Here is a 24738-nt window from a genome sequence, read left to right as displayed (position 1 = left end):
ATAACTGACCTCAATATTTTTGGTGTGTTTTCCTTCGCTATTCACAGGTCATTTAAAAAAAATGTCAAATCATCTTGGTTTACATATTTCTAAAGTGAGAATTTAGAATCATCTTGAGCAGATTATGTGATCTGTCTGGACCCTGTGTCTGCAGCAGTAAAACCTGACAATCATATATTTGATCTTAACCTAAAGGCTATGAAATAATAATACTGCTAATATAACCACATCTGTAGGCATGAATTTGAAAAAATCTTTTGTGTCATTTTCTGAATCTATGTTTAATTTTAATCTGTTTTCAAAACATTCTCATTGTGTTGATGATGATTGTCTAGTGAAAATTAATATCAGAAACTTTGACAGAGTTGAGAATACCCTGCTCAAAACCTTGTTAGGACCAGTAAAGACTTGAAAAAAAATTGCACAATGAACTACAAGAAGAAAATATAAACTTCCTCTGTGTGTATTCAGCTTTCTTTCCCAAATTGAAATTCTTAGAATAATGGAAATCTTTCATGCAACCCTTGATCTCCGTTTTCTTCAGGTAGTCCTCTTATTTAAAAAAGGACAGCTTCTATCAGATGCCCATTAAGACAGGAGAATATATGAAACATATGCTAAATAACATTCTACTTAGCTCAGTGCATAAATACCATTAGAGTCCACCAAAATGATCAATTTGCTGAACTCTGAACCAAAATCCATCAAAGAAACGAAATACAAAGCAAGCCCCACAGAATTTGAACTGGGAGAAGACAAATTAATGTTTCAGATACAAAGCCTTCATCAGAGAGGTCAGTACCTAAAACATTAATCTATGTTTCCTCTTCAGATACCAACTGAGCTGATGGATATTTCCAGCATCTGTGATCTCGATTTTGAGGTATTTTTCAGCATTTCTAGGCTTTTTTCTTTAATCACTACAAGAGAACAATAAGACACCAATACGATCAACATTTTTTCATTAAAGAGGTACCGTCAGATAGTAATAACGGACAGTCGGTAGTGAGGAAAAATGTATTGGCAGTGTATTCAGTATAACTGAATTGTGTCTTGTCTTTCAATGATCTTATTTGTCTTCAATTTTTCAGTACAGTTCTTAAATAATAACTGATTCACCTTTAAAAAAACACTTTTCTCATAAACATGGAACTAACATATTCTAGAACTACTCGGTCTCATTAAAATACTGATAGATACCTTAGGTCTGCACAAACAAAGTATTTTCCAAAAATATATACAACCAGCATAGAAATGTTTTATGATATGTCCATTCTTGTATGTGTTCGATTTGAAACAGCAACACCACTCCCATTTGAACCAATGCTTTTAATGGTTCAAATACTTTTTCAAGCACTCGTTATGCATTGGTAAAGTGCAGAGGCATGTGAATAGAGCTGCATTTAATGTGAAATTAAGTGGATCCAAGTGAGGTTTGCAGCTGTGCTGAAATCTATTTATATATTCGTTGCTTCTAAGGTAAAAGCAATATAGTAGTAAATCAGACAAATCTTTTCAGAAAACTTAGCCGTATAAAGTAAATAGTGATACATTTTTTGAATGATAAGCCTTCAAAATATGCAACAATATTAAGAGGCAAGTTGATAAAATTTAAACTGATTTACATTGGGGTAAATGTAAATTATAGAGCTCTATAATATAATAATACTTCAAATGTTTTGCACCACATTTCTGTTTTTAACTGTATAAATTTAATGTGAAATATCTAGTTACGACCCAGTTGGTCTGAAGAGGATCTAGATGTTCCTCAATATTTATAGCTTCTGTAGTTGAGGATATCAGGTAATATCTTTCGGCTAACTCCTTGCATTTACATTGCTGAAAATGACTCTTCTAGCTGAATTGTAGAATCATAGACCAACATTTTCATGGGTCAACATTACCATTTGAGTAAACGAGACAGGTTTGATAAGGCTGTTAGGAAAACAAAGGTAGTTTTAAGGGATTTATATTTGTATTGATAAGCATTCAGGACTTTTGATAAGGAGTTTTGTAGGAGGGTGAGAGTGGCAATTAGAACTATGTGGAGTTCAACCAGAATGACAAGATATCAGCAGCTACATTTTGGGAGGCCTTGAAGCTGATGGTCCGAGTGGAAATTATTTTGTTCAAGACCCAGGGATAGGATGAGGAAGGAGGAACACCAGCGGTTATTGGAAGAGATAATCGAGGTGGACAGGAGATACTCGCCGGCCCGCATTGTCAGAGAGGAAGAGGTTGCAGGAGCAATTTGAACGGTTGACAACGTGGGGCAGCGGCGGAGGGCGAGGAGGGTGCAATATGAGTATGGGAAGAAGGTCACCAGTTGAGATATCAGGCAGCATCCAGCGTCCATGTGAAAGTGGAGAAGGGGGAGGTGGTGTCGGACCCTGAAAGGATAAATGAGGTGTTTAACACCTTCTACGAGGGGTTGTATAGGGCTGAGCCGGGGGTGGAGGATATGGGGCGGTTTCTGGATGGTTTGGAGTTCCCAGACTGGAGGACAGGAAGAGGTGGGCATTGGAGGAGCTGTTGGGGTTAAGGGAGGTTCTGGAGTGCATTAGCGGAATGCAGTCAGGGAAATCCCCGAGGCCGAAGGACTTTCCGGGTGTTTTATAAGCAGTTTGTGATGGAGTTGGCCCCTCACCTGGTGGGTATGTTTAGTGAACCGGTGGAAAAGGGAGAATTGCCGGCTTCATTAGCACAGATTCCATTGGGGGGTCGGGCGCCAGAGGTGATTGTGTCCATGTACGTGAAGAAGGCATTCGACTGGGTAGAGTGGAGGTATCTGTTTGAAGTTTTGGGCGGTTTGGGTTTTGACCAAAAGTTGTGGCTTGGGTGCAATTGTTGTATGCGACCCCGATGGCTAGTGTTCAAATGAACGAGATGTGTTTGCGGTATCTGGTGTTGCATAGGGAGATAAGGCATGGGTGCCCACTGTCGCCACTGTTGTTTTGCGTTTGCTATAGAACCTCTAGTGATGGCCCTTCGGGCATCGGCTTAATGGCGAGGGATTGTAAGGGGGGGGGGGGGGTAGGGAGCAGTGGATATCATTGTATGTGGATGACCTGTTGTTGTTTGTGTTGGACCCATTGGAAAGTATGGGCAGAATTATGGGCTCGTTGAAGAGATTCGGGGTGTTTACCAGCTATAAGTTTAATGTAGGAAAGAGTGAAGTATTCCTGGTGAACGCGGTAGGGCAGGAGCCAACCTGGGGCCATTTGAGGTGGCAAGGGAGCAGTTTAGGTATCTGGGGATCTAGGTAATGCATAGGTGGAACTTGACAGGGTTAGTGGAAGAGGTTAAGGGGGACTTTAAAAGGTGGGATATGTTGAACTTGGTGTTGGCACGAAAGGTGCAGGTGGAAAAGATGAATGTGCTGCCAAGATTCCAGGTTGTCTTTCCGTCCCTCCCGAATTTCCTTCCTAAGGCCTTTTTCCGGAAGGTGGAGGACTAAAAGTAGAGTAGTAAAGGGGAAAAATATACAAATTGGAGTTTGGTGTTGTTGTTGTCATTTTTCTGTTTGAATTTCTTTTTAGAATTTACAGTTCAGAAGGAGGCCATTCGGCCCATCAAGTCTGCTCCTGGAAAGAGCACCCTACCCAAGGTCAACACCTCTACCCTATCCCCATAACCCAGTAATCCCACCCAACACTTAGGGCAATTTTGGACAGTAAGGGCAATTTATCATGGCCAATCCACCTAACCTGCACATCTTTGGACTGTGGGAGGAAACCGGAGCACCCGGAGGAAACCCACGCACACACGGGGAGGATGTGCAGACTCCGCACAGACAGTGACCCAAGCCGGAATCGAACCTGGGACCCTGGAGCTGTGAAGCAATTGTGCTATCCACAATGCTACTGTGCTGCCCTCAAATAAAATAATTTAATAAATGATTTAATAAATGAAATAAAATATTTAATAAAAAATAAGCAAGGTTTAGTTTTAAGTGGATTTAATTTAATGTTTCTGTGCCTGGAAGGGTAAACCCTATAGTTAGATTCATGATGAACAACAGTATTTGTATCTGTGGTGATTGGTTTCAATTCTAACAAAGATTCTATGTGCTTTGAGAGGGCTATGGCTTGAAGGATAAATAAACCAGCACTGGTGCTTTGCAGCTGGGCTTGTAAGGTAGAGAAACTTTTAAATGTTAGTTTCTTTCATTTGCTTGCAGTTGGTGCTAGGTATTTGTTTTTGTAAATTTAGTGTACCCAATTTTTTTTCCAATTAAGGGGCAATTTAGCATGACCAATCTACCGACCCTATCTTTCTTTATATATATTTACCCCCCCCCCACCTTATCCACCTTTCCATGCCCTTTCTCCCCTTTACTTCCCCTTCCCCTTACATCTTTCACAGTTGATCCTCTGATGTCAGTTTCTCTGCTGTTTGACCTTTCACACCTTTTGTTCTCTCTGGGGACTGTCATTCGCACTCTTTCCTCGTGGTTTATGTGGCTATTACCACCCTGTTTCCTTGGGTTTCTGTGGCTATGACTCAACTTTCATTCTCACTCCACAGTATAACTATTTTCCACTTTATCTGTATTATAGCTTTGACAAAGGGTCATCTGGACTCGAAACATTAGCTCTTTTCTCTCCCTATAGATGCTGCCAGACATGCTGAGATTTTCCAGCATTTTCTCTTTGGTTTCAGATTCCAGCATCTGCAGTAATTTGCTTTTAGCCTGCACAACGTTGGGTTGTGGGGGTGACTATACAAACTCCACATGGACAGTAACCCAGGGCTGGGATCGAACCCGGGCCCTCGGCGCTGTGAGCCAGCAGTGCTAACCACTGCGCCACTGCGTCGCCCAGTTGGTGATCGGTATTGAGAGGGAAGATAGCTCTCACAGCTCTGCTAGACACAGTTGGTTCTCGAAGGATAAAGAGGGGAGATCTCTCTCAGTCTTGCTAGAAGAAAAGCCATACCATGGAGTAATGGTTAAGAGAACAGATGCTGGAAATCTAATGTCCAGCTAGTTAAGGAAACTAGAGAAATTAAAAGTAGTTTCCAAGAAGTCTGGAGTTCACAGAACAGAGGAAACTGTGAATCAGAACAGATTACTGTTCAGTAAAGTCACAGAGAGTTGAAAAGGCATTGGATCATGAGAGACCAGAAATATATCTGCAGTAGTGCTAAGGTTTGTGAGAAACTACCACAGTTTGGGAGTATTATTATTATTACATTATTTGAAATAATTGTGGAAATTGGTGGCTGGATCTTGTATCAAAACCGTGAAGGCAAAGGAAACCTGAAGGGTTAGGTGTAAAAGCTGAATGTGAAACCTTGATGGAAGCAGCGGAGGAAAAGCATAATTTAAAAGAAGATTTGGAAGTGTGACTTTTGAAAGCAGAATTTGAATCACTCGTGTGGAAGCTGGAGTTTAGTGTGACAAGGGGGCTCACGGTATAGGAATCATCTGGGGGATTTTTAGGAGAAAACATGTCATGATATGCAGACACACACATAATGATATACAGACAGGCACAGACGAGCAGCTAATGGACACAGAGAACAGGACGTGACCAATAGGCAGCCAGGACACTCAGGGGTGGGACCTGACTATAAAAGACACGAGACACGCACACTCCACCTATTTCCACTGATCAACATCTAGAGAGTCAGTCAGGGGGGTTGTTACAATCTCACACCTCCACCACGTGGCTAAGAGCTAGTCTGGTTCAGACAGAGTAACCACACTTAAGTTAGCAGAGAGTCAAACTCACAGAGAACTGTGCTAACTGTGCTATTAGTTCAATAAACCTGATTGAATTAACTTCAAGGTCTGGAGTATCTTTCTGATCTAAGCTGCATCCAGTTGCAGCCAGTGTTAGACCAGTGTACCTAACACGACATGATACCAGGAGACTACTAATTTAAGGTGGCTTACCTCAGTCCGTTCTGTGACGACCAGTAAATGTATCCCGGCACCATGGAGAAGATTCAGGCTCCTCACCAGGTCAGGACCTCCGGCAATCTCAGTGTCAACTGGCGGATATTCAAGCAAAAGTTTCTGCTGTACATTGAAGCCTCAAACCTCGAGGGTGCATCTGATGCAAGAACGATCGCACTTCTCCTCTCAACAGTGGGTGATCAAGCCATCGAACTCTTCAACTCGTTTAACTTCACTGAAGGCCAGGTGAAGACAAAGTTTCAGACCATGCTGGACAAGTTCGATAGTCACTGTGAAGTGGACACCAATGAAATCTGCGAGCGCTACATATTCAAACAACGTCTTCAAGGTAAAGATGAATCTTTCAATGCCTTCTTAACTAGCCTCCGCCTTCTAGCGCTGACCTGCAACTTTGGTGATATTGCTGACTCTATGATCAGAGACCAAATCATGTTTGGAGTTCACTCTGATCCTCTGAGAGAGCAGCTCTTAAAAATCAAGCAAATGACCCTGCCAGTTGCTATTCAAACATGTACCGTGCATGAGCACGCAAAAAATCGGTACGCCCAATACAAATCGGCTGAAAATGAGAAACGTGCCTCCCACGAGGCACTGAGTGTGCAGGCCATCTCCCGGATGCAGCGCCACAGCATTGAAGACAGCGGCCATATCGCTCATTTTTCCCGGAGCCACATGCATGCGCGATGCGAATGGGATAACGAGGCGGCCGACACCCAAACTGCGCAGGTGGAGACATCTTCCGACCGCACTGCGCATGTGCGACGACGTACACCGCGTCACAACGCCGACGTCATGACGTGCCCGAACTGTTGCAATGCCCACTTAAAGGTTCACTGCCCTGCAAGAGGCAAGCGATGTTTAAACTGCGGGAAGCCTGGACACTATGCAGGTCTGCACCACCAGTCAGAGGCCAGCGCTCCCAATTCCGACAACAGCGTTTCCAGATTTGTGCAACGACGATTACAGGATTCTGATCTTGGAAGTACATCGGATCCAGAGTATGAGTGCTTGGAGTCTGCCTACCGAGTGGGCATCATTACCACACATGAACATGCCACACCTAACTGATCTCACATTCAGTCCATCCTCGCTGTGGATTTGGAGGACGAATGGCGTGCGGTGATGCAGGTCAACCGCTGCCCCATCCAGTTCCAGCTGGACACAGGTGCTTTTGCCAACCTCCTCTCACAGGCAAACTTCAAACGCATCAGGAAGCCCCCCAAGGTCCTTCCAGCAGCCTGCCAGATCCTGAATTATAACGGTAATGCCATTACGGCACTGGGGTCCTGCCATCTACTCGTCTCCAACCAGAGTACCCATGCACGGCTAAGGTTTGAAATTGTCAAGCTGGACAGGGCATCCCTACTGGGGGCGCATGCCTGTAAAATGCTAAACCTGGTGCAGCGGGTTTATTCAACGATATCCTCCAACGTGGATCTTCAAGCTGGCATTGACGACATCCTCGCTTAGTATCCAGATGTGTTTGACGGGATGGGCACTTTGCCATATCGGTACAACATCCTACTGCGACCTGATGCCAAGCACCACACCGGCTCCTGGCTCCACTAAAGGAGCGCCTGAAGGAACAGCTCAAGGAGCTGCAGCAGCAGGGGATCATTTCCAGGGTAACCGAACCGACTGACTGGGTCAGCTCGATGGTGGTGGTTAAAAAACCCTCTGGCGACCTGCGCATCTGCATTGATCCCAAGGATCTCAACCAGAATATAATGCGTGAACACTACCCCATCCTGAAGCGGGAGGTACTCACCAGTGAGATGGCACATGCACGGTTTTTCACAAAGTTAGATGCATCACATGGATTCTGGCAAATCCAGCTGGATGAGTCCAGAAGAAGGCTCTGCACCTTCAACACACCGTTTGGCAGGTACTGCTATAACCGTATGCCGTTCGTCATCGTTTCGGCATCGGAGATATTTCATCGCGTCAAGGAGCAGATGATGGAGGGCATCGAAGGGGTTCGTCTGTACGTGGACGACGTCATCATATGGTCTACGACCCCTGTGGAGCATGTTTCCCATCTCCAGCAGGTATTCCGCCGTGTCCACGCCAATGGCCTGAAGCTGAACAGGGCCAAATGTTGCTTTGGCATGTCGACACTCAAGTTCCTAGGAGACCAGATCTTTCATCAGGGCGTGTGCCCCGACACAAACAAGGTCAAGGCCATCGCAGCCATGAAGGTCCCGGAAGACAAGAAGGCGGTATTGTGCTTCCTGGGCATGGTCAATTTTCTGGGCAAGTTAATCCCAAACATGGCCTCACACACCACGGCCCTACAAAACCTAGTGAAAAAGTCCATGGCCTTCGAGTGGAAGGCGGCCCATCAGGCAGAGTGGTTGGAGCTGAAAGCCAAGCTCACCATTGCACCCGTATTGGCATTTTTCGACCCAGACAGGGAAACGAAGATCTCGACAGATGCAAGCCAGGATGGCATCGGTGCGTTCCTGCTGTAACGCGATGACACTTCATCCTGGGCACTGGTTGCCTACGCATCAAGGGCAATGACGCCCATGGAACAAAGTATTGCACAAATCGAGAAGAAATGCCTGGGCCTTCTCACCGGCATTCTCAAGCTTCATGACTATGTCTACGGCCTGCCGACATTCACAGTTGAGACGGATCACAGGCACCGGGTCCACATTATCCACAAGGACTTTAATGACATGACGCCTCGGTTGCAGCGCATCCTCCTCAAACTCAGAAGGTATGACTTTGACTTGCTCGACACGCCTGGCAAGGACCTCATCATTGCTGACACACTGTCCCGTTCCATCACCGTGCCTAGTGAACCACTGAACGTCATCCAGCAAATTGAGTCACAGGTTGAGTCACAGGTGCAGCTGTGCGCTAACACCCTCCAGGCATCTGATGAGAAGGTGATTCATATCCGTGAGGAGACAGCCAAAGACCCCCTCTTGCAGCGTGTTATGCAACAACTAGGCAATGGCTGGCAAAAAGGGCAGTGCCCTCAATTTTTCAATGTAAAGGACGACCTGACGGTGGTTGATGGTATCCTCCTCAAACTGGACCGGATTGTAAACCACACAGTCTCCAGAGCTTGGTGCTCCCGTCAAATCCATGAGGGCCACCTGGGTGTGGAAAAGTGCAGACGCAGAGCCAGGCAGGCTGTCTACTGGCCTGGGATCAGCCAGGACATCGCAAACATGGTCCTTAACTGTGCGACCTGTCAACGGTTCCAGTCAGCGCAGAGTAAGGAGACACTTCAGCAGCATGAAATCGACCTCTCCGTGGTCCAAGGTTGGCATCGACCTCTTTCATGCAAATTGTCGTGATTACGTGTTAATCATTGATTACTTTTCCAATTACCCTGAAGTCATGAAGCTCTCAGACCTCACATCTCGGACCGTCATCAAGGCCTGTAAGGAGACGTTCTCCAGGCATGGTATCCCACTCACTGTCATGAGTGAAATGGCCCGTGCTTCAGCAACCATGAATGGTCTCAGTTGTATCAGTTCAAACACGTCACTTCCAGCCCACACTATCTGCAGTCAAACGGAAAAGTTGAGAAAGGGGTACCGCAGTGAAGCAGCTCATCTGCAAGGTCGCGGATTCTGCGTCTGACATTCACCTTGCGCTGCTTGCGTACAGGGCGACCCCACTGTCTACTGGCATGTCACCGGCTCAATTCCTGATGAACAGGGACCTGCGAATAACACTTCTAGCCATACATGTGGCCAACCTGGATCACCTCCCGGTGCTGCAGAAGGTGCAGCAACTCTGAGACCGGCAAAAACAGGGCTATGATGCTCATGCCACCGATTTGCCCGTGTTATCCCCGTCAGACACTGTTCGGGTCAAGATCCCTGATGGAGGCTGGTCAACTCCAGCTGTCGTTGTTTGAGAGGCAGCCCCCCGCTCATGTGTTGTGCGTCTGGTTGATTGTTCTGTTGTGCGACAAAACAGACGGGCACTGCGCAAAGTTGTCTGCCCGCAATCATATTCTTCTCCGTTTCCTACTGTTGTTTTGCCACCTCCTGATACCTCGACTCACGAGGCCACCAGTCAGGCTTCAATCCCGCCCATCAAGGCAGTGTTGTCCCCACCACCACCTCTCCGGCGGTCGACCAGGATCAGACGCAAGCCACAGAGACTGGACTTATGAACTTTTGTTCTGTTTGCTATGTTCTGTGTTCTTGCATTAGACAGCTGTTTTCACATGTACATATGTTCACATCCACTGCATGTATATATGTTAATATTGGCCTATTCTTATAAATACGTTCACATATGTCATCCAAACATTAAAAAGGGGGAGATGTCATGATATGCAGACAAACACATAATGATATACAGACAAGCAGCTAATGGACACAGAGAACAGGACATTACCAATAAGCAGGACACTCAGGCTAGAAAAGACACGAGGCACTCACACTCCGCCTCTTTCCACTGATGAACATCTAGAGAGTCAGTCAAGGGTGTTGTTACAATCTCACACCTCCACCATGTGCCTAAGAGCTAGTCTGGTTCAGTCAGACAGAGTAACCACACTTAAATTAGCAGAGAGTCGAACTCACAGAGAACTGTACTATTCGTTCAATAAGCCTGATTGAACTAACTTCAAGGTCTGGAGTGTCTTGCTGATCTAAGCTTCATCCAGTTGCAGCCAGTGTTAGACCAGCGTGCCTAACACGACAACCTACACACACATTTACTTGGGTTCAGACAGGAGTGAGTGTTACCACAGTCATCTTGTGTGCTTAAAAAGGACTTTGTGTGTTCATGAGACCGATGTAATTTAAGATGCACTTTTTAATCCGCGTTAATCTTAAAATCTGTAATCTTAAAATTCCAGTACCAGCCTCCCAAAACAGGTGCCGGAATGTGGTGACTAGGGTTTTTTCACTGTATCTTAATTTGAAGCCTACTTGTGACAATAAGTGATTTTCAAAACTGTGTATAATTGTTAAACTAAGGGGGAATAAAGGAGTATTGTATCATAATCCAATTTTTTCATTTTTGGGGGAAAAAGTTTTATTCAACAGTACATAACCCCCCCACCACTTGACACAACCAGGTCACCAAAATGTAAAACAAACAAGCCCCATCTCTGGTGCAGTGGTTAGCATTGTTGCTTCACAGTGCCAGGGACCCTGGTTCGATTCCAGGCTTGGGTCACTGTCTGTGCAGAGTCTGTGCATTGTCCCCCTGTCTGCGTGGGTTTCCTGAGAGTGCTTCAGTTTCCTCGCACAAGTCCCGGAAGATGTGCTGTTAGGTGAATTGGACATTTTGAATTCTCCCTCAGTGTACCCAAACAGGCACAGTAGTGTGGCAGCTAGGGGCTTTTCACAATAACTTCATTGCAGTGTTTGTGTTTTATAAATTGAGATTACACAATTATTTACTTTTTCCAATTAAGGGGCAATTCAGTGTGACCAATCCACCTTTCTGCACATCTTTGGGTTGTGGGGGTGAGACCCACACATACACGGGGAGAAAGTGCAAACTCCACATGGACAGTGACCCAGTGCCGGGATCGAACCCGGAACCTCAGCGCTGTGAGGCAGCAGTGCTAACCACTGTGCCGCTGTGGTGCCCCACTTCATTGCAGTGTTAATGTAAGCCTACTTGTGACACTAATAAAGATTATTATCATCTGCCCCTCTAAGAGCAAATCTCACCTCCAAATACAAGAAATCCATTAGGTCCCCCAGCCACACCGGCACTACATGGAAAAGCTGACCTCCACTCCAACAGAGCCCGCCTACGAGCAATCAACGTCTGCCCCCTCTGCCGTCAGCAGCTCCTTCAGGTCTGACACCCCAAATATGGCCTCCAAAAGATCCAGCTCCAATTCCACATACAGAACCTCAGACATGGTGCTGAAAAATGACACCCAATATTTCTCCAACTTTGGACAAGACCAGAACATACGGACATGCTTGGCCAGGCCCCTCCCGCACCGCTCGCAACTATCCTCCACCCTCTCAAACCACCTGCTCATCCTGCCCTTCATTAAGTGCGCCCTAAACACTTTTATTTGCATCAACCCCAGCTTCGCGCACAAGGTTGAAGCATTGACCTTCGCAACAGTTTGCATTACAATCCATCATCCTGCCTCATCCTCAACTCTTCCTCCCACTTGGCCGTAATGCCCTTCCTGGACTCCTTGTCCTCTTTCATAATCCTGCTGTAGATCGCTGAAACGACCCCACTCTCCAGCTCCCCCTACGACAGCACTTCCTTCAGTAACTAGGATGATGGTGCCACCGGAAAGCTTGGTAAAGCCTTTCTTGCGAAATTCCGCACCTGTACATGCCTGAAGCACTCCTCATGCTGGAGCCCATACTTCATCCCAAACTCCTCCAAACTTACGAATCTCCCCTCCAGAAACAGATCCTTTGAGCGTGATTCTCCAGCCTTGTTATGCTCTCGTTAATCGAAACGAGGTTGCTGAATAGCGGGAGAGGCCAAAAATGAGACCCGTGCCAAGCGCCAAACAGTTTGCGTTGTAACCAACCCAGTCCCATAGGCAAAATCGGGATCTTGCTGGAGCGAGGCAAGAAACCAATTATCACCACTTAAATCACATTTCCATACAATTAACGGGAGCCACCCCATATCCAATGGCCTCCTGTCATTCAGCGGCCTCCCCAGCAAGTGGTCACGCTTATTATATTACTATTTCTGATAGTAATGTTGTATTGCTTTGTGCAACATGTGTTACTGACTTGCTTCTTCCAGGATGATCTTTAACTTGATAGTGATTAACACTCGTAGTCTTCCAATTAGAGCGAATACTTTATTGAGTAACGTTGACTAACTAACTGTGAGTTCGTTCTCTCTCCAATGCTTAAACTAGATGTTACATGAACATGATTGATTAAGAAATACTTATCTACATTTGTGCTGAGCTGTCCTTGTATGCTTGTGGTCACTAGACCCTGTTCCTGTGAAGAGACTGATCTTGGCTTCAGTCTGTCTATTTATATATCTCTAGTGCTGCCCTCTGGTGATTACTTAGTTGTAGTGTCTTTACATTAACCCTTTGAATATATACAGATATGCAGATCACTACAACGCTGGTACCGATTAGTACGTCTTTTTAAAAACGTGGATATGGCGGAAGGGCTTCTGTGGGGAGCCGTGGAGGTGAGTAGCCATTTTTGGTCATGGCCAAAGAGCCCAGCGGTGCTGGGCTTGCTGCCCCAATGCTTGGTGGGGTTTGTGGACACTCGGCTGGTGGTGGGGGACCCTCTGCAAGGGTGGGCCGCCATGGGAGGTTGGGGGAAAGGTACTGGAGGGGCAGCCGGGAGGCAACCATTCGCGGCACCACCATGCCAACCCCTGGATCATGTGTTCCGGGGGAAACTCTTGTCTCTGGCTGGCTGCCCCACAGAACACCCATAACCCCACTGACTGTTGAGGCCTCTGGCCGTGCAGCTGAAGGCTATTGCTAATAGGGATTTGGCAATCATGGTTAAGTAAGCACTGCACACATCCCAAGTGGATCCCCATGGGTGGGCGGGTCATGTAGAATGTGAGAGTCATTGCCTAGCATCCCAACCAGGCCCCGATGCCTGAATATCATGCCTAAACATTGCAGGAGGCAATACCACACATGCAGCAGCCAATATCCGAAAAACCAGGGAATGGGTGGGTGAGCACCTGGTCCAGTTGAGGTTGTGAACGGGTGTCCGGGGTACAGGATCTGGGGTCCGGTGAGGAGGTCCTGCTGCGGCCGGGTGTGCCTAGGCAAGCATTACAGATGGGGGATGGGGGGAGGGGTGGATCAATGGGGAATGGCGAGTCCTGGGGTGCGAGCCACCGCTGTTTGTCAGTCTAACGCTCTCATAATTCCTTACAGATATTGAATGCCATGACTGGGATGTTGGATGCAGAGGTGGCCTTCGTGGTGCGCTAGGTGATGCAGACAAACTGCAGAGACGGCAGCAGCCGTAGCAACATCTGCAGATGCTCGAGGCAGCAGCCCATGTGCCGGACATAACCCCACACCCTGAGGACCTGGCTTCCCATCAGGCCAGGGAGGCACCCAGAGGGAGAGTCCCAAGATGGCCAAAGATGAACAGGCGTCATTGGTCTTTTGAACATATGACAGACAACACATGCCGCAGGAGGCTCCACCTTAACAAGGAGATGGTACGGCACCTGTGCTATGTCCTCGTGGACTTGCACCACGAGGAGGAGTAGGACACCTGCTCCCGGTGCCCGCCAAAATCACTGCAGCCATGAACATTTAAGTCTCAGGATAATTCCAGAGCTCGAGCGAGAACCTGGGTGGTATCTCCCAGGCCCCAGCCCACAGGTGCATTCAACAGGTCACGGATGCCCTTTATTCCCAGTGGAAGACTACACCATCTTTGACATGGGCCAAGCTCAGCAAGATGCCCGGGCAGCAGGCAGGTTTCTCCGCCGTCACCGGGACGCCCCAGGTCCAGGGGTCATAGATGCCACGCATGTTGCTCTGCGCTCACCGGGCCATTTGGGGGTGCACTATGTTAATTGAAAGGGGGTCCACTCCCTGAATATATAGCTTGTGTGCGACCACCATATGACGATAATGCACAAGTGTGCCAGCTTCCTGGGAATGTCCACGATAGCTCCATCCTGGGGCAGTCGGTTATCCTTTCTCTCTTTGAGGAGAAACCCAGGATGGGCGGCTGGCTCTTGGGGGCCTGGCTAATGACAGCAGTATGAAGGGTGGAGACCGAAGCGAAGACCCGATATAGAAGGCCCATGTGGCCTCCCGGGCTGTGATTGAGCCGTGCATCCAGTACACCGCCTGGAGGGTCGCCTATATTGTTGTGGTCTACTGTGCCCTCCACAACGTCACACAGCAGCGGGGAGATGGGTTGGAGGTTGGTGGTGGGGAATATGTGGCCACCTTCAAGGAGGATGATGAGGCGTCGGACCAGCAGGGGCTGGAGGTCGAGGCTGGGGAGGAACCTGAGGCCAGCCGGAGGCTGAAGGACAGGCGACAGCGGCGAGGATCCGGCAAGCTTGGAGGGCCAGGGAGGCCCTTATACTTTCCCTGTTCATTTTGGCCTAAACCGTCATCGCCCACCCCACTCCCATTTCCCACCCACCCAGGGTCTGTGTAACATCATTCCAGGGTGCAGCGACTGTGTCAGCACCATCAGCGGGTCACTGTTGAGGACAGGAGGATTCTGATAACCCGCAGAGAGCTGAGTGCTGGAGCTCCTCAATCTATGCCATAGTCTGACCCCTGCCTGTCTGCTGAGTGCTTGCTCACACACATCACCTGCACGTAAGGATACATTGTGGAAGAAAGTGACAGAGGCAATCCTATTGGTTCTGTGCAAGGGTGTTTAATGTTCTATATAGGTCCCAACTCTCCTGATGGAGGCAGCCCCCCCCTCGTTACCTCCACCCTCACCCCCCTACCGATTTCCGCGCCCCCCCCCCCCCCCCCCCCCCCCCACCTCCTCCCTCCCCTGGTGCCCTGTAGAAGCCAGCTATTTTTTATAGGTAAAAGATAGCTATTTAACATTAAGCCCCTTGTCTATTAAATACCATTTTAAAACTCACTCATAACCTCAGGTCATTACAAAACACACATTCAGCATTTCAGAACATAGCTGCAAACAGAACACAGAACAGCAGAAGTCCTATGCAGCTAACAAATACAATTCCAAGATAAAGTAATCCAAGGACAAGGCAAGCTCCATGGCAACAGCATAGACACCATTGTCCTAACAAGCAAGTTTATGCGATAAGGAAGCTGAATCGCATTCCATACAAGAATGCATTTTAGGTTGATGATGCCTATTAATTAAAGACGGCTGAGCGTCGAATCAAACTTATTTGATTCTAACCCAAACCCATTAGGATTACATCGGGGTATAGCTAGATGGCTAAAGTCTGATATGATTTAGTATAATCGTGATAGATCGTACGGTCATTTTTTACTTCATGAATCATCTATACTTTGAGTTAACTTACTCGCTGTCTTTCATATTTCATTTTCTGATTTTGACTTTTTGAAATTATTGCAAGCTGTTTGCCGTAAGCAAGAAAATCATTTCTGAATTACTTGAAAGTTGAATTGTCTACAAGATTGCTTCTATTGAGTCCTTTGTTAGCTGGACTTATTGGAATATATGACTTTAAATGATTCACAATTGTAATCAATAGAGGCAAATAAAACAGATTCTTATTTGCACCTGAGAAGTTTTAACTCAAATTTCTACTGAGTTTTAGTGATCGCAAAGTGCCGCTAAATCCGCATGGTAGATCTCACATGCCCTCATTGATCCTCGATGTGCTTTGCCTTCCTAGCGCTACCACCACGTCTAAGTGTCTCCCCAGGATGCACATCAGAGGTGGAGGCAGCCAGCTGCTTAACTCGTTCTGCGGCCTTCGATGCCCCTGGCGGGCATCCTCTAGATCGCTGGGGCCAGAGGGCTCCAGCTCATGTGCCAGTGGTGCTCAACAGATTGTGCCCCAGAGACTGTCCACTAACATTTTCCAAGTGCTGCTGAGACGCGGCCTTACCGAAGGATTGGAACTTGGGGGAGCTAGTGCCCTCCGTCACCAATCCATGGGACGGGCCCGGTTGGTGCCCTTAGAGCCCTGGGGTTCACCTTGGGATGGCGGGGCAGCTGGTTCGAGCCCACATGTGACGTCCACCTATATGCTGCAACCGGAAGTCCCAATTTTTTCATGTTTAATAATTTTTTTTTCCTTGTCTTTAAAACTAATTAGTGGCCCTGTGACTCCACGTTTTCTAAATAAAAAGTAAAAGTGAGCCAGAGTTCCATTCTGGGGTCTTCCCATCCAGTTATAATACCGACTGTAATCGTAACAATGCTATGGAGTGCAGCTTATGGAGTGAAATAAACTAATAATTTCACAAAGGGCATCCCAAAGTAATGGTCCTGCAATATCAGGCCCAGTATACTACTAGAAGTTGACTTAAGATCACATGATCCTGCATTCCTAATTACGTATCAGAAGTTATGGTATACAGTGGAACTGTTATTTATGTCTACAATTTGGCATGAACATGGTTTTAGGTTAGTTGGTGGTAGCTCAGCTTGTGCATTCAACCAGATTGTTTCTAAAGGGACACTGATTATATAACTCTGAACTTCCAAGGAAGATAGAGCCTACAACAATCTAGCTGCGATGACTTTTGTGACTATTTCACTGAGCCGTGCTCATAGTGGCTGGTGTGATATAACAGAAGTATAAGAAAGTATTTCAGAATGTTATACAACAAAAGCTTCTCAAAATATTATTCTATTCCTGTCATATTTCTCAAATGCTTACATGACCGAGACAATATCAAGTTAGTTACGATGAACATGCCAATAAAACACATCTTCATATTTCCTGCTATTGTCAATGCTGTGCTATAATCAATTGACAGGAAACAATGCAAGAATTTGTTCATATTGAAAACAGAGCCTTTCACCATTTGGCTGTGTGCACTTTTTTGTTGAAACTTTGAATTAGGCTATATTCTCTTCAGTCTCTGGTTCAACTCAAAAATACTTTTGGCTCAAATTCTTTGGGTAGCACAGTGGTTAGCACAGTTGCTTCACAGCTCCAGGGTCCCAGGTTCGATTCCCGGCTTGGGTCAATGTCTGTGCAGTCTGCACGTTCTCCCCGTGTCTGCGTGGGTTTCCTCCTAGTGCTCCGGTTTCCTCCCACAGTCCAAAGATGTGCAGGTTAGGTGGATTGGCCATGATAAATTGCCCTTAGTGTCCAAAAGGGTTAGGTGGGGTTACTGAGTTACGGGGATAGGGTGGAGGCGTGGGCTTAAGTAGGGTGCTCTTTCCAAGAGCCGGTGCAGACTCGATGGGCCGAATGGCCTCCTTCTGCACTGTAAATTCTATGATAAAACATTCTGTATCAAGTATCGAAAAAGATCTCTGGGCGGGATTCTCTGTTTCAGAAACTAAGTTCTCCAACCAGCATAGAATCGGGACTGTGTTTCAGTAGGGCTAGGAGTGTTGAGAAGTGGTATTCTTACATCTTTACTTTGCAGAATTATGCATAGCGGCAAACACATTAGTTTTTCTGCACTTACTGGCCTTGGATCGCCATTTTGACCTGGCTCCCTGATCCCAGCAGCCAGAGACAGCACCCCCCTCACAATGCAAATGTTGCCCCTCCCTCTCCAACTAACAAGGGGAGTACTGCCGACCCCTCATCAAGGAGGGGCATCCTCCCTTCCACCACAGAAATAATGGCGCCCCAGTGCACACCACACACAAAAGAGTGTCCCAAATCTCCGTGTCTAGGACGGAGAATCCTGCCCGTGCTTTGGGTAACACTATAAATTCTAACTTTTGCTGCATTTCACAAAGGGGCTTCTTTCTAACATATTCAAATCTACTACTTTCACAAAGAAACATTCAATGGGTTGAATAGTTCATTCACAGATTGTAGGATATGAGGTGCAGGTAGAATGCTGAGCTTTACCTATTAGTCACTGTGTCATCATCAACCAGGTTAAGATCATATTGGTTCCAAAAGGTAGGCATAAATAGCAACTCTGCTGTAATTGTGATGTTGTTAAGGACACTGGAGTATGTGAACTTGAGAATGTGCATTATCTAAATAACTAGAGGGTAAAGGAATACGGTAAGAGTCGTTTCAATATTTATTGACTACAACTCCGCCTTCAACACCATAATTATTATTTTTTAAATCCCAGCCAAGCTCATATCGAAGCTCCAAAACCTAGCACTTGGCTCCTCCCTCTGCAACAGGATCCACGACTTCCTGACCCACAGACCACAATCAGTAAGAATAAACAACAACACCTCCTCCACGATAGACCTCAATACCAGGGCCCTTCAAGGCTGCATACTTAGCTCCCTACTATACTCCCTATACAGACTCAACTTCCTGGCAAGATTTGACTCCAATTCCATCTACACGTTTGCTCACGACTTAACCATAGCGGGTTGGATCTTGAACAACGATGAATCAGAATACGGGAGGGAGATAGAGCACCTAGTGGAGTGGTGTAAAGACAACAATCTCTCCCACAATGTCAGCAAAACTAAAGAGCTGGTCATTGACTCCAGAAAGAAAAGCACTGTACACCCCTGTCTGTATCAATGGGGCCGAGGTGGAGATGGTCAACAGCTTCAAATTCCTGGATGTGCACGTCACCAAAAATCTGTTCTGGTGAAAATGAAATGAAATGAATGAAATGAAAATCACTTATTGTCACAAGTAGGCTTCAAATGAAGTTACTGTAAAAAGCCCCTAGTCGCCACATTCCGGCGCCGGTTCGGGGAGGCTGGTACAGGAATTGAACCCGCGCTGCTGGCCTTGTTCTGCTTTTACAAGCCAGCTGTTTAATCCACTGTGCTGTCCACCCACGTTGGCGCGACAACCAAGAAAGTACAACAGAACTTATACTGTCTCAGGAAACTAAGGAAATTCGGGATGTCCACATTTACTCTTACCAACGTTTACAGGTGCACCATAGAAACCATCCTATCTGGCTGCATCACAGCCTGGTATGGTAACTGCTCGGCCCAATACCGGAAGAAACTACAGAGAGTCATGAACACCGCCCAGTCCATTACACCAGTGTTTTTCAAACTGTACACCCCTGTCTGTCAAACAGGCACTGTACACCCCTGTCTGTATCAATGGGGCCGAGGTGGAGATGGTCAACAGCTTCAAATTCCTAGATGTGCACGTCACCAAAAATCTGTTCTGGTGAAAATGAAATGAAATGAATGAAATGAAAATCACTTATTGTCACAAGTAGGCTTCAAATGAAGTTACTGTAAAAAGCCCCTAGTCGCCACATTCCGGCGCCTGTTCGGGGAGGCTGGTACAGGAATTGAACCCGCGCTGCTGGCCTTGTTCTGCTTTTACAAGCCAGCTGTTTAATCCACTGTGCTGTCCACCCACGTTGGCGCGACAACCAAGAAAGTACAACAGAACTTATACTGTCTCAGGAAACTAAGGAAATTCGGGATGTCCACATTTACTCTTACCAACGTTTACAGATGCACCATAGAAACCATCCTATCTGGCTGCATCACAGCCTGGTATGGTAACTGCTCGGCCCAATACCGGAAGAAACTACAGAGAGTCATGAACACCGCCCAGTCCATTACACCAGTGTTTTTCAAACCTTTTTTCCGGGGACCCATTTTTACCAACTGGCCAATCTTCAGGGCCCACTCCGGCCGACCTTGGTGACCCACACCGGCCGATATTCGCGACCCACCATTTTCAGTTACCTTTAATGCGAGTGGTGAGCCTGCTTGGTCCTCACGATCGCACTCCTATCAGGTTCACAGGAGGAGAGAGCTATGTGCATATTGGGTGCAGGAATTAGTCAGTTCCTTTATGCCTTCTTCATCTTTGTGAGGACGGAAAATCTAACCTCGCACATTTAGGTCATTGTGAAGGACAAAAGCAACAAAATGCTTGTTTTACTCAGCTCTGGATACTCCTCAGAGATACTACTCCAGAATGCTGACAGATTCATTGACTTGTGCCGTGTTTTTAATGTGCTATCAGAGCTGAGGTGCAGAAGTTCAGTCAGCTTCATTTGGAGACAGGCTTGCCAGTCCATTTACAATTTCCTTACTAATGCTGTTTTCTTCGATTTGTCGTAGCAGTTTGGGGAACATGTAGTAATTTTGGCTTTGACTCGCAATTGCCAAACTTTCAATGAGTTTTGGAAAGCTGCAATTTCTTCACAGTGCCGAAAGCAATCATCGCCCTTCCCTTGCAATTTGAGGTTCAGTTCATTTAGAATTGAAAAGATGACTGCAAGGTAAGACATAGTTATTATCTAAGTTTCATCAGAAAATGAATCAACCAGAGAGGACAATTTCTCGAGGAGAAAGCGTGGAGTTCGTACTTCAGTTCCTAAACTCTGAGTAGCTCCCCTGTTGACTGATTATTACAGTAACTCTTCAAATGGATGAAGTCCACCGTCATAGGGATTGACTGGTCACTGTTTCGATTCAATGCTTCAAGGGCAGTACGGTAGCACAGTGGTTCGCACAGTTGCTTCACAGCTTCAGGATCCCAGGTTCGATTCCCTGCTTTGGCCACTGTCTGTGTGGAGTCTGCACGTTCACCCTGTGTCTGCGTGTGTTTCTTCCGGGTGCTCCGGTTTTCTCCCACAGTCCAAAGATATGCGGGTTAGGTGGATTGGCCATGCTAAATTGCCCTTAGTGTCCAAAAAGGTTAAGTGAGATTACTGGGTTACAGGGATAGGGTGGAGATGTGGGCCTGAGTAGGGTTCTCTTTCCAAGGGCCAGTGCAGACTAGATGGCCTTCTGCACTGTAGATTCTATAATTAATATAGTCTAAAAGGTCAGCAAAAAAACTTACAGCTACCCTTCAGTACACAGAAGACGACGGTGTGATGATTTCTCATGGCTTTCATTATGTCCCTTGCCAAACGTTCAGTTCTGTTCATGATTAAACCATGAGGAATATATACTCTCTCCAGATTGTTTGAGTTTAGGGATGCAAAACAGATCGAGGTCATCGGTAGTCACCACGCAGTCAGCCGCCGGCATGCCGCGATCGCACCATGACCCCAGGTTCAGGTCCCAACATTCCCGGGCCGCTTGCGCACTGATGAGTGATGCCTGCATTTTTTTTAGCGGACCGCAGCCGCCATTTGTAAAGCTGCTCGCAGCCAGCATTGTTAAAAGCTGGTTGCTGCGGCTGTTGGGTGTGAATTCCCGCGATCAGGAACCCCGCGATGGACGGCTCCGTGACCCTCCTGTCACCCGCCTGCGACCCACCTGCGGGTCGCGACCCCCACTTTGAAAATGCCTGCATTACACGTACCCACCTCCTATCCATTGACTCTGTCTACACCTCCCGCTGCCTTGGGAAAACGGACAGCATAATCAAAGACCCCTCTCTCCCAGCTTAGTCATTCTTCCAACTTCTTCCATCGGGCAGGAGATACAAAAGTCTGAGAACACGCACTAACAGATTCATAAACAGCTTCTTCCCCCACTGTTACCAGACTCCTAAATGACTTTCTTTTGGACTAATGGACTTATAGACTGATCTGATCTCGTCACACATCTTCACCCGATGCCTGTGTCTATGTATTTACATTGTGTATTTTCTGTTGCCCTATTATGTATTTTCTTTTGATGTACGGAATTATCTGTTTGGACTGCAAGCAGGACAATACTTTTCACTGTACCTCGGTACATGTGACAATAAACCAATCCAAAGTTGTGTGCTGGCATCCCCTGAAATTTTACTCCACTTTAGAGAAGAATGCTGAGGTAGTGAAAGAAAATGCATTTTTAAGATGTGAATTTGTTTGGGTAGTTTATAGCTCATATTCTCTTGACTTTTGATGACTGATACAAACCATTTTTATTCATGTTCCCAAACAACAACATTCACAATTACATACAATTTAATACATATAATCAGCCTCTCATACAATATGAAAAAATATGCCTTATATAACCACACAATATCTATCTCTACCTTACCTGTACAAATCTGAAATCAGGCACTCATCAAAGCGGGAACACAAATTATTAAGGAGACGCTCATGTTGTCCGTACAAGCAAATATAGTTGGACACTGGTAAAGGGTTCAGTGATAGACAGGTGATGGATTCTACCATGTTGTATTGGTTCAAGTGGATTTCAAAGTAATTTCCAGTCTCAGGACTTCCTGTGATTATTTCACGCCCCGAGAAAAATGGAAGAAAATAATTAAATACAACCAACAGAGTGTTAATTGAATTATATATTAGAAATTGATTTCCTGGAAGGCAGGGGGGATTTTGTGACATTAATTATTTTCTTAACCAGTGGGCCAATGCTCCTTTGATCCAAAATGAGCTGGTGTATTGGGGAACTTCTGACAAGATAAAAGAATGTGAACAAGCTCCCAATGTAAAGGGCAGTTTAAAAAAAAGGTTTCTTCATTTGTGCTAATATATGTAAATGCACTTCAGACAGATTTTCAGCAGTAACTGTGTCTAATTGTCATTGAGTTGTTCATGTCCCACTTTTGGCTCCATTAGGAAGAATGTATGGTAAGTAATCAAATTAATGGAGACCAATAATGCTCATCTTTATGAAAGATAAAATGCTGGAAATTAAGCCCTTAATAATGAAATGTGGCTGCTTGGGAAGAGCTATTGCCAGAGTTGAATGGAAAACAGCACTAATTGCTCAAAACAAATCCAAGAATGTCTGGTTATAATAAATAGCAATTTTGAAATGCAGGAGAGGAAAAATGGCAGGTAGGAAGAGTTCTACATTAGAAATAGGTATTGATCTCTGTAGAGTAAGGGTTAACATCAGAAACAGGCATGATGCTGATGTAAAAATGATGTCACATCATATGACTGAGAAATAAATGGGATTGGGAGGACAATAAGCTCCAACTTCGCATAGAGGTCTAAATGAAATGAAAATCGCTTATTGTCACAAGTAGGTTCAAATGAAGTTACTGTGAAAAGCCCCTAGTTGCCACATTCCGGCACCTGTTCGGGGAGGCTGGTGCGGGAAATGCGTAGCTTGCTGTAAATAAAGAGTAATGGTTTTAAGAAGCTACAGACTCAAGCAGCATACTTTGGGGAGAATAGACAATCCCCCAAACCCCTGTCTAGATCCCGAAACATAGTTGCAGTGAGTAAAAGACTTTAAAAATAAGATGCAGAGCTGGCAAGGTAAACGACCCTCAAAGGAAGGACAAAAGAAAAAAATAAGACTCAGCAAGTTTTGGAAAATTGCAGGAGCATCAGATGTAAGCTGAGACACAGACATGGAGACTGGACAGCGGTGAGCACAGACTTGAAGCAGCAAGCAGTAACACAGAGCAGGAACAATTCCAGGGCTCAGAAGAAGCATGAAATCCACACTACAACTCCCTGAAATTCTTCAGAGTACAGGCTTTAAACAGAGACAACTGGAGAAAAAGGTTCACAAGATACAGAACTGCTTCAGGATTTCACAAAAAAGATCAAAAAGACCAGGGGCGGCATTCTCCCCTACCCGGCGTGACGGAGGGTCCCGGAGTAGGGGAGTGGCGCCAACCACTCAGGGGTTTAGTGACCAAAAAGGTTATTAGGGGTTATTGGGTTATGGGGATAGGGTGGAAGTGATGTTTAAGTGGGTTGGTGCAGACTTGACGGGCCGAATGGCCTCCTCCTGCACTGTATGTTCCATGTTCTGTGTTCTTAAGTGGAAGAACCAGAAGCAAAGCAACCAACTTACTTGGGGAAGGTAAATGATTATGAAAACAAACTCAAAGTTCACAGAATTGATACTAGACACAGGAGCAGGGTTTTTTGTTTTGTCAGATGAAGTCAAGTGACTCAAACAGATTACACTGCAAACCTCATCTATCAAATTACAATGTCCTGATGTGACAACTTTAAAATCGAAAAGCCAACACTTGGCAGGGCTGAAGTATAAAGACCGAGAAATCTTCAACCTCTTTATGTCATTCAAAATCAAGACTGCTCTCTTGAGAAAGGTATGCTTAGAACTGAAATTAATCTATAAAGTGGACAATGTTGCTGGCTAGAACTACAGCAGAACATTTTGAAATGAATTTCCAAAATTGTTGATAGGGCTAGTGAAGTTAAAGACTGAGTACCATATCACCATATGAGCTGATGCTAAACCAATTTGCCCCACCCACTCTTAGACAAATTAAAGGGTGAATTGAACAGATGCAGCAGGAGGGGGGTATCTCACCGATAACTATGTCAATAAAATGGTGTTCAGGAATGATATGGTTGTGGTGGTATGATTAGCATAGCTGCCAGCCATTGGTGCAGAACACCGGCTTACCATTGG

At 45.9% G+C, this 24738-nt stretch overlaps 1 protein-coding gene across 3 annotated transcripts in view; it reads right to left on the bottom strand.

Moving 5' to 3' along the window:
- Positions 1-24738, bottom strand: part of cfap61 (cilia and flagella associated protein 61) — a 490576-nt gene that overhangs the window by 89526 nt on the left and 376312 nt on the right. For all 3 annotated transcript variants that reach the window (XM_038805956.1, XM_038805965.1, XM_038805971.1), the window contains exon 24: positions 22411-22616. In XM_038805956.1, the coding sequence (XP_038661884.1) occupies positions 22411-22616 (206 nt within the window). The remainder of the gene's footprint in view (positions 1-22410; positions 22617-24738) is intronic.

The sequence above is a fragment of the Scyliorhinus canicula genome, chromosome 1 (assembly GCF_902713615.1).
Source record: "Scyliorhinus canicula chromosome 1, sScyCan1.1, whole genome shotgun sequence".
NCBI classification, from domain to species: Eukaryota; Metazoa; Chordata; class Chondrichthyes; order Carcharhiniformes; family Scyliorhinidae; genus Scyliorhinus; species Scyliorhinus canicula.
The sequence above is the reverse complement of the archived record's forward strand: the minus strand, read 5'-3'. Positions and strand labels throughout refer to the sequence as shown.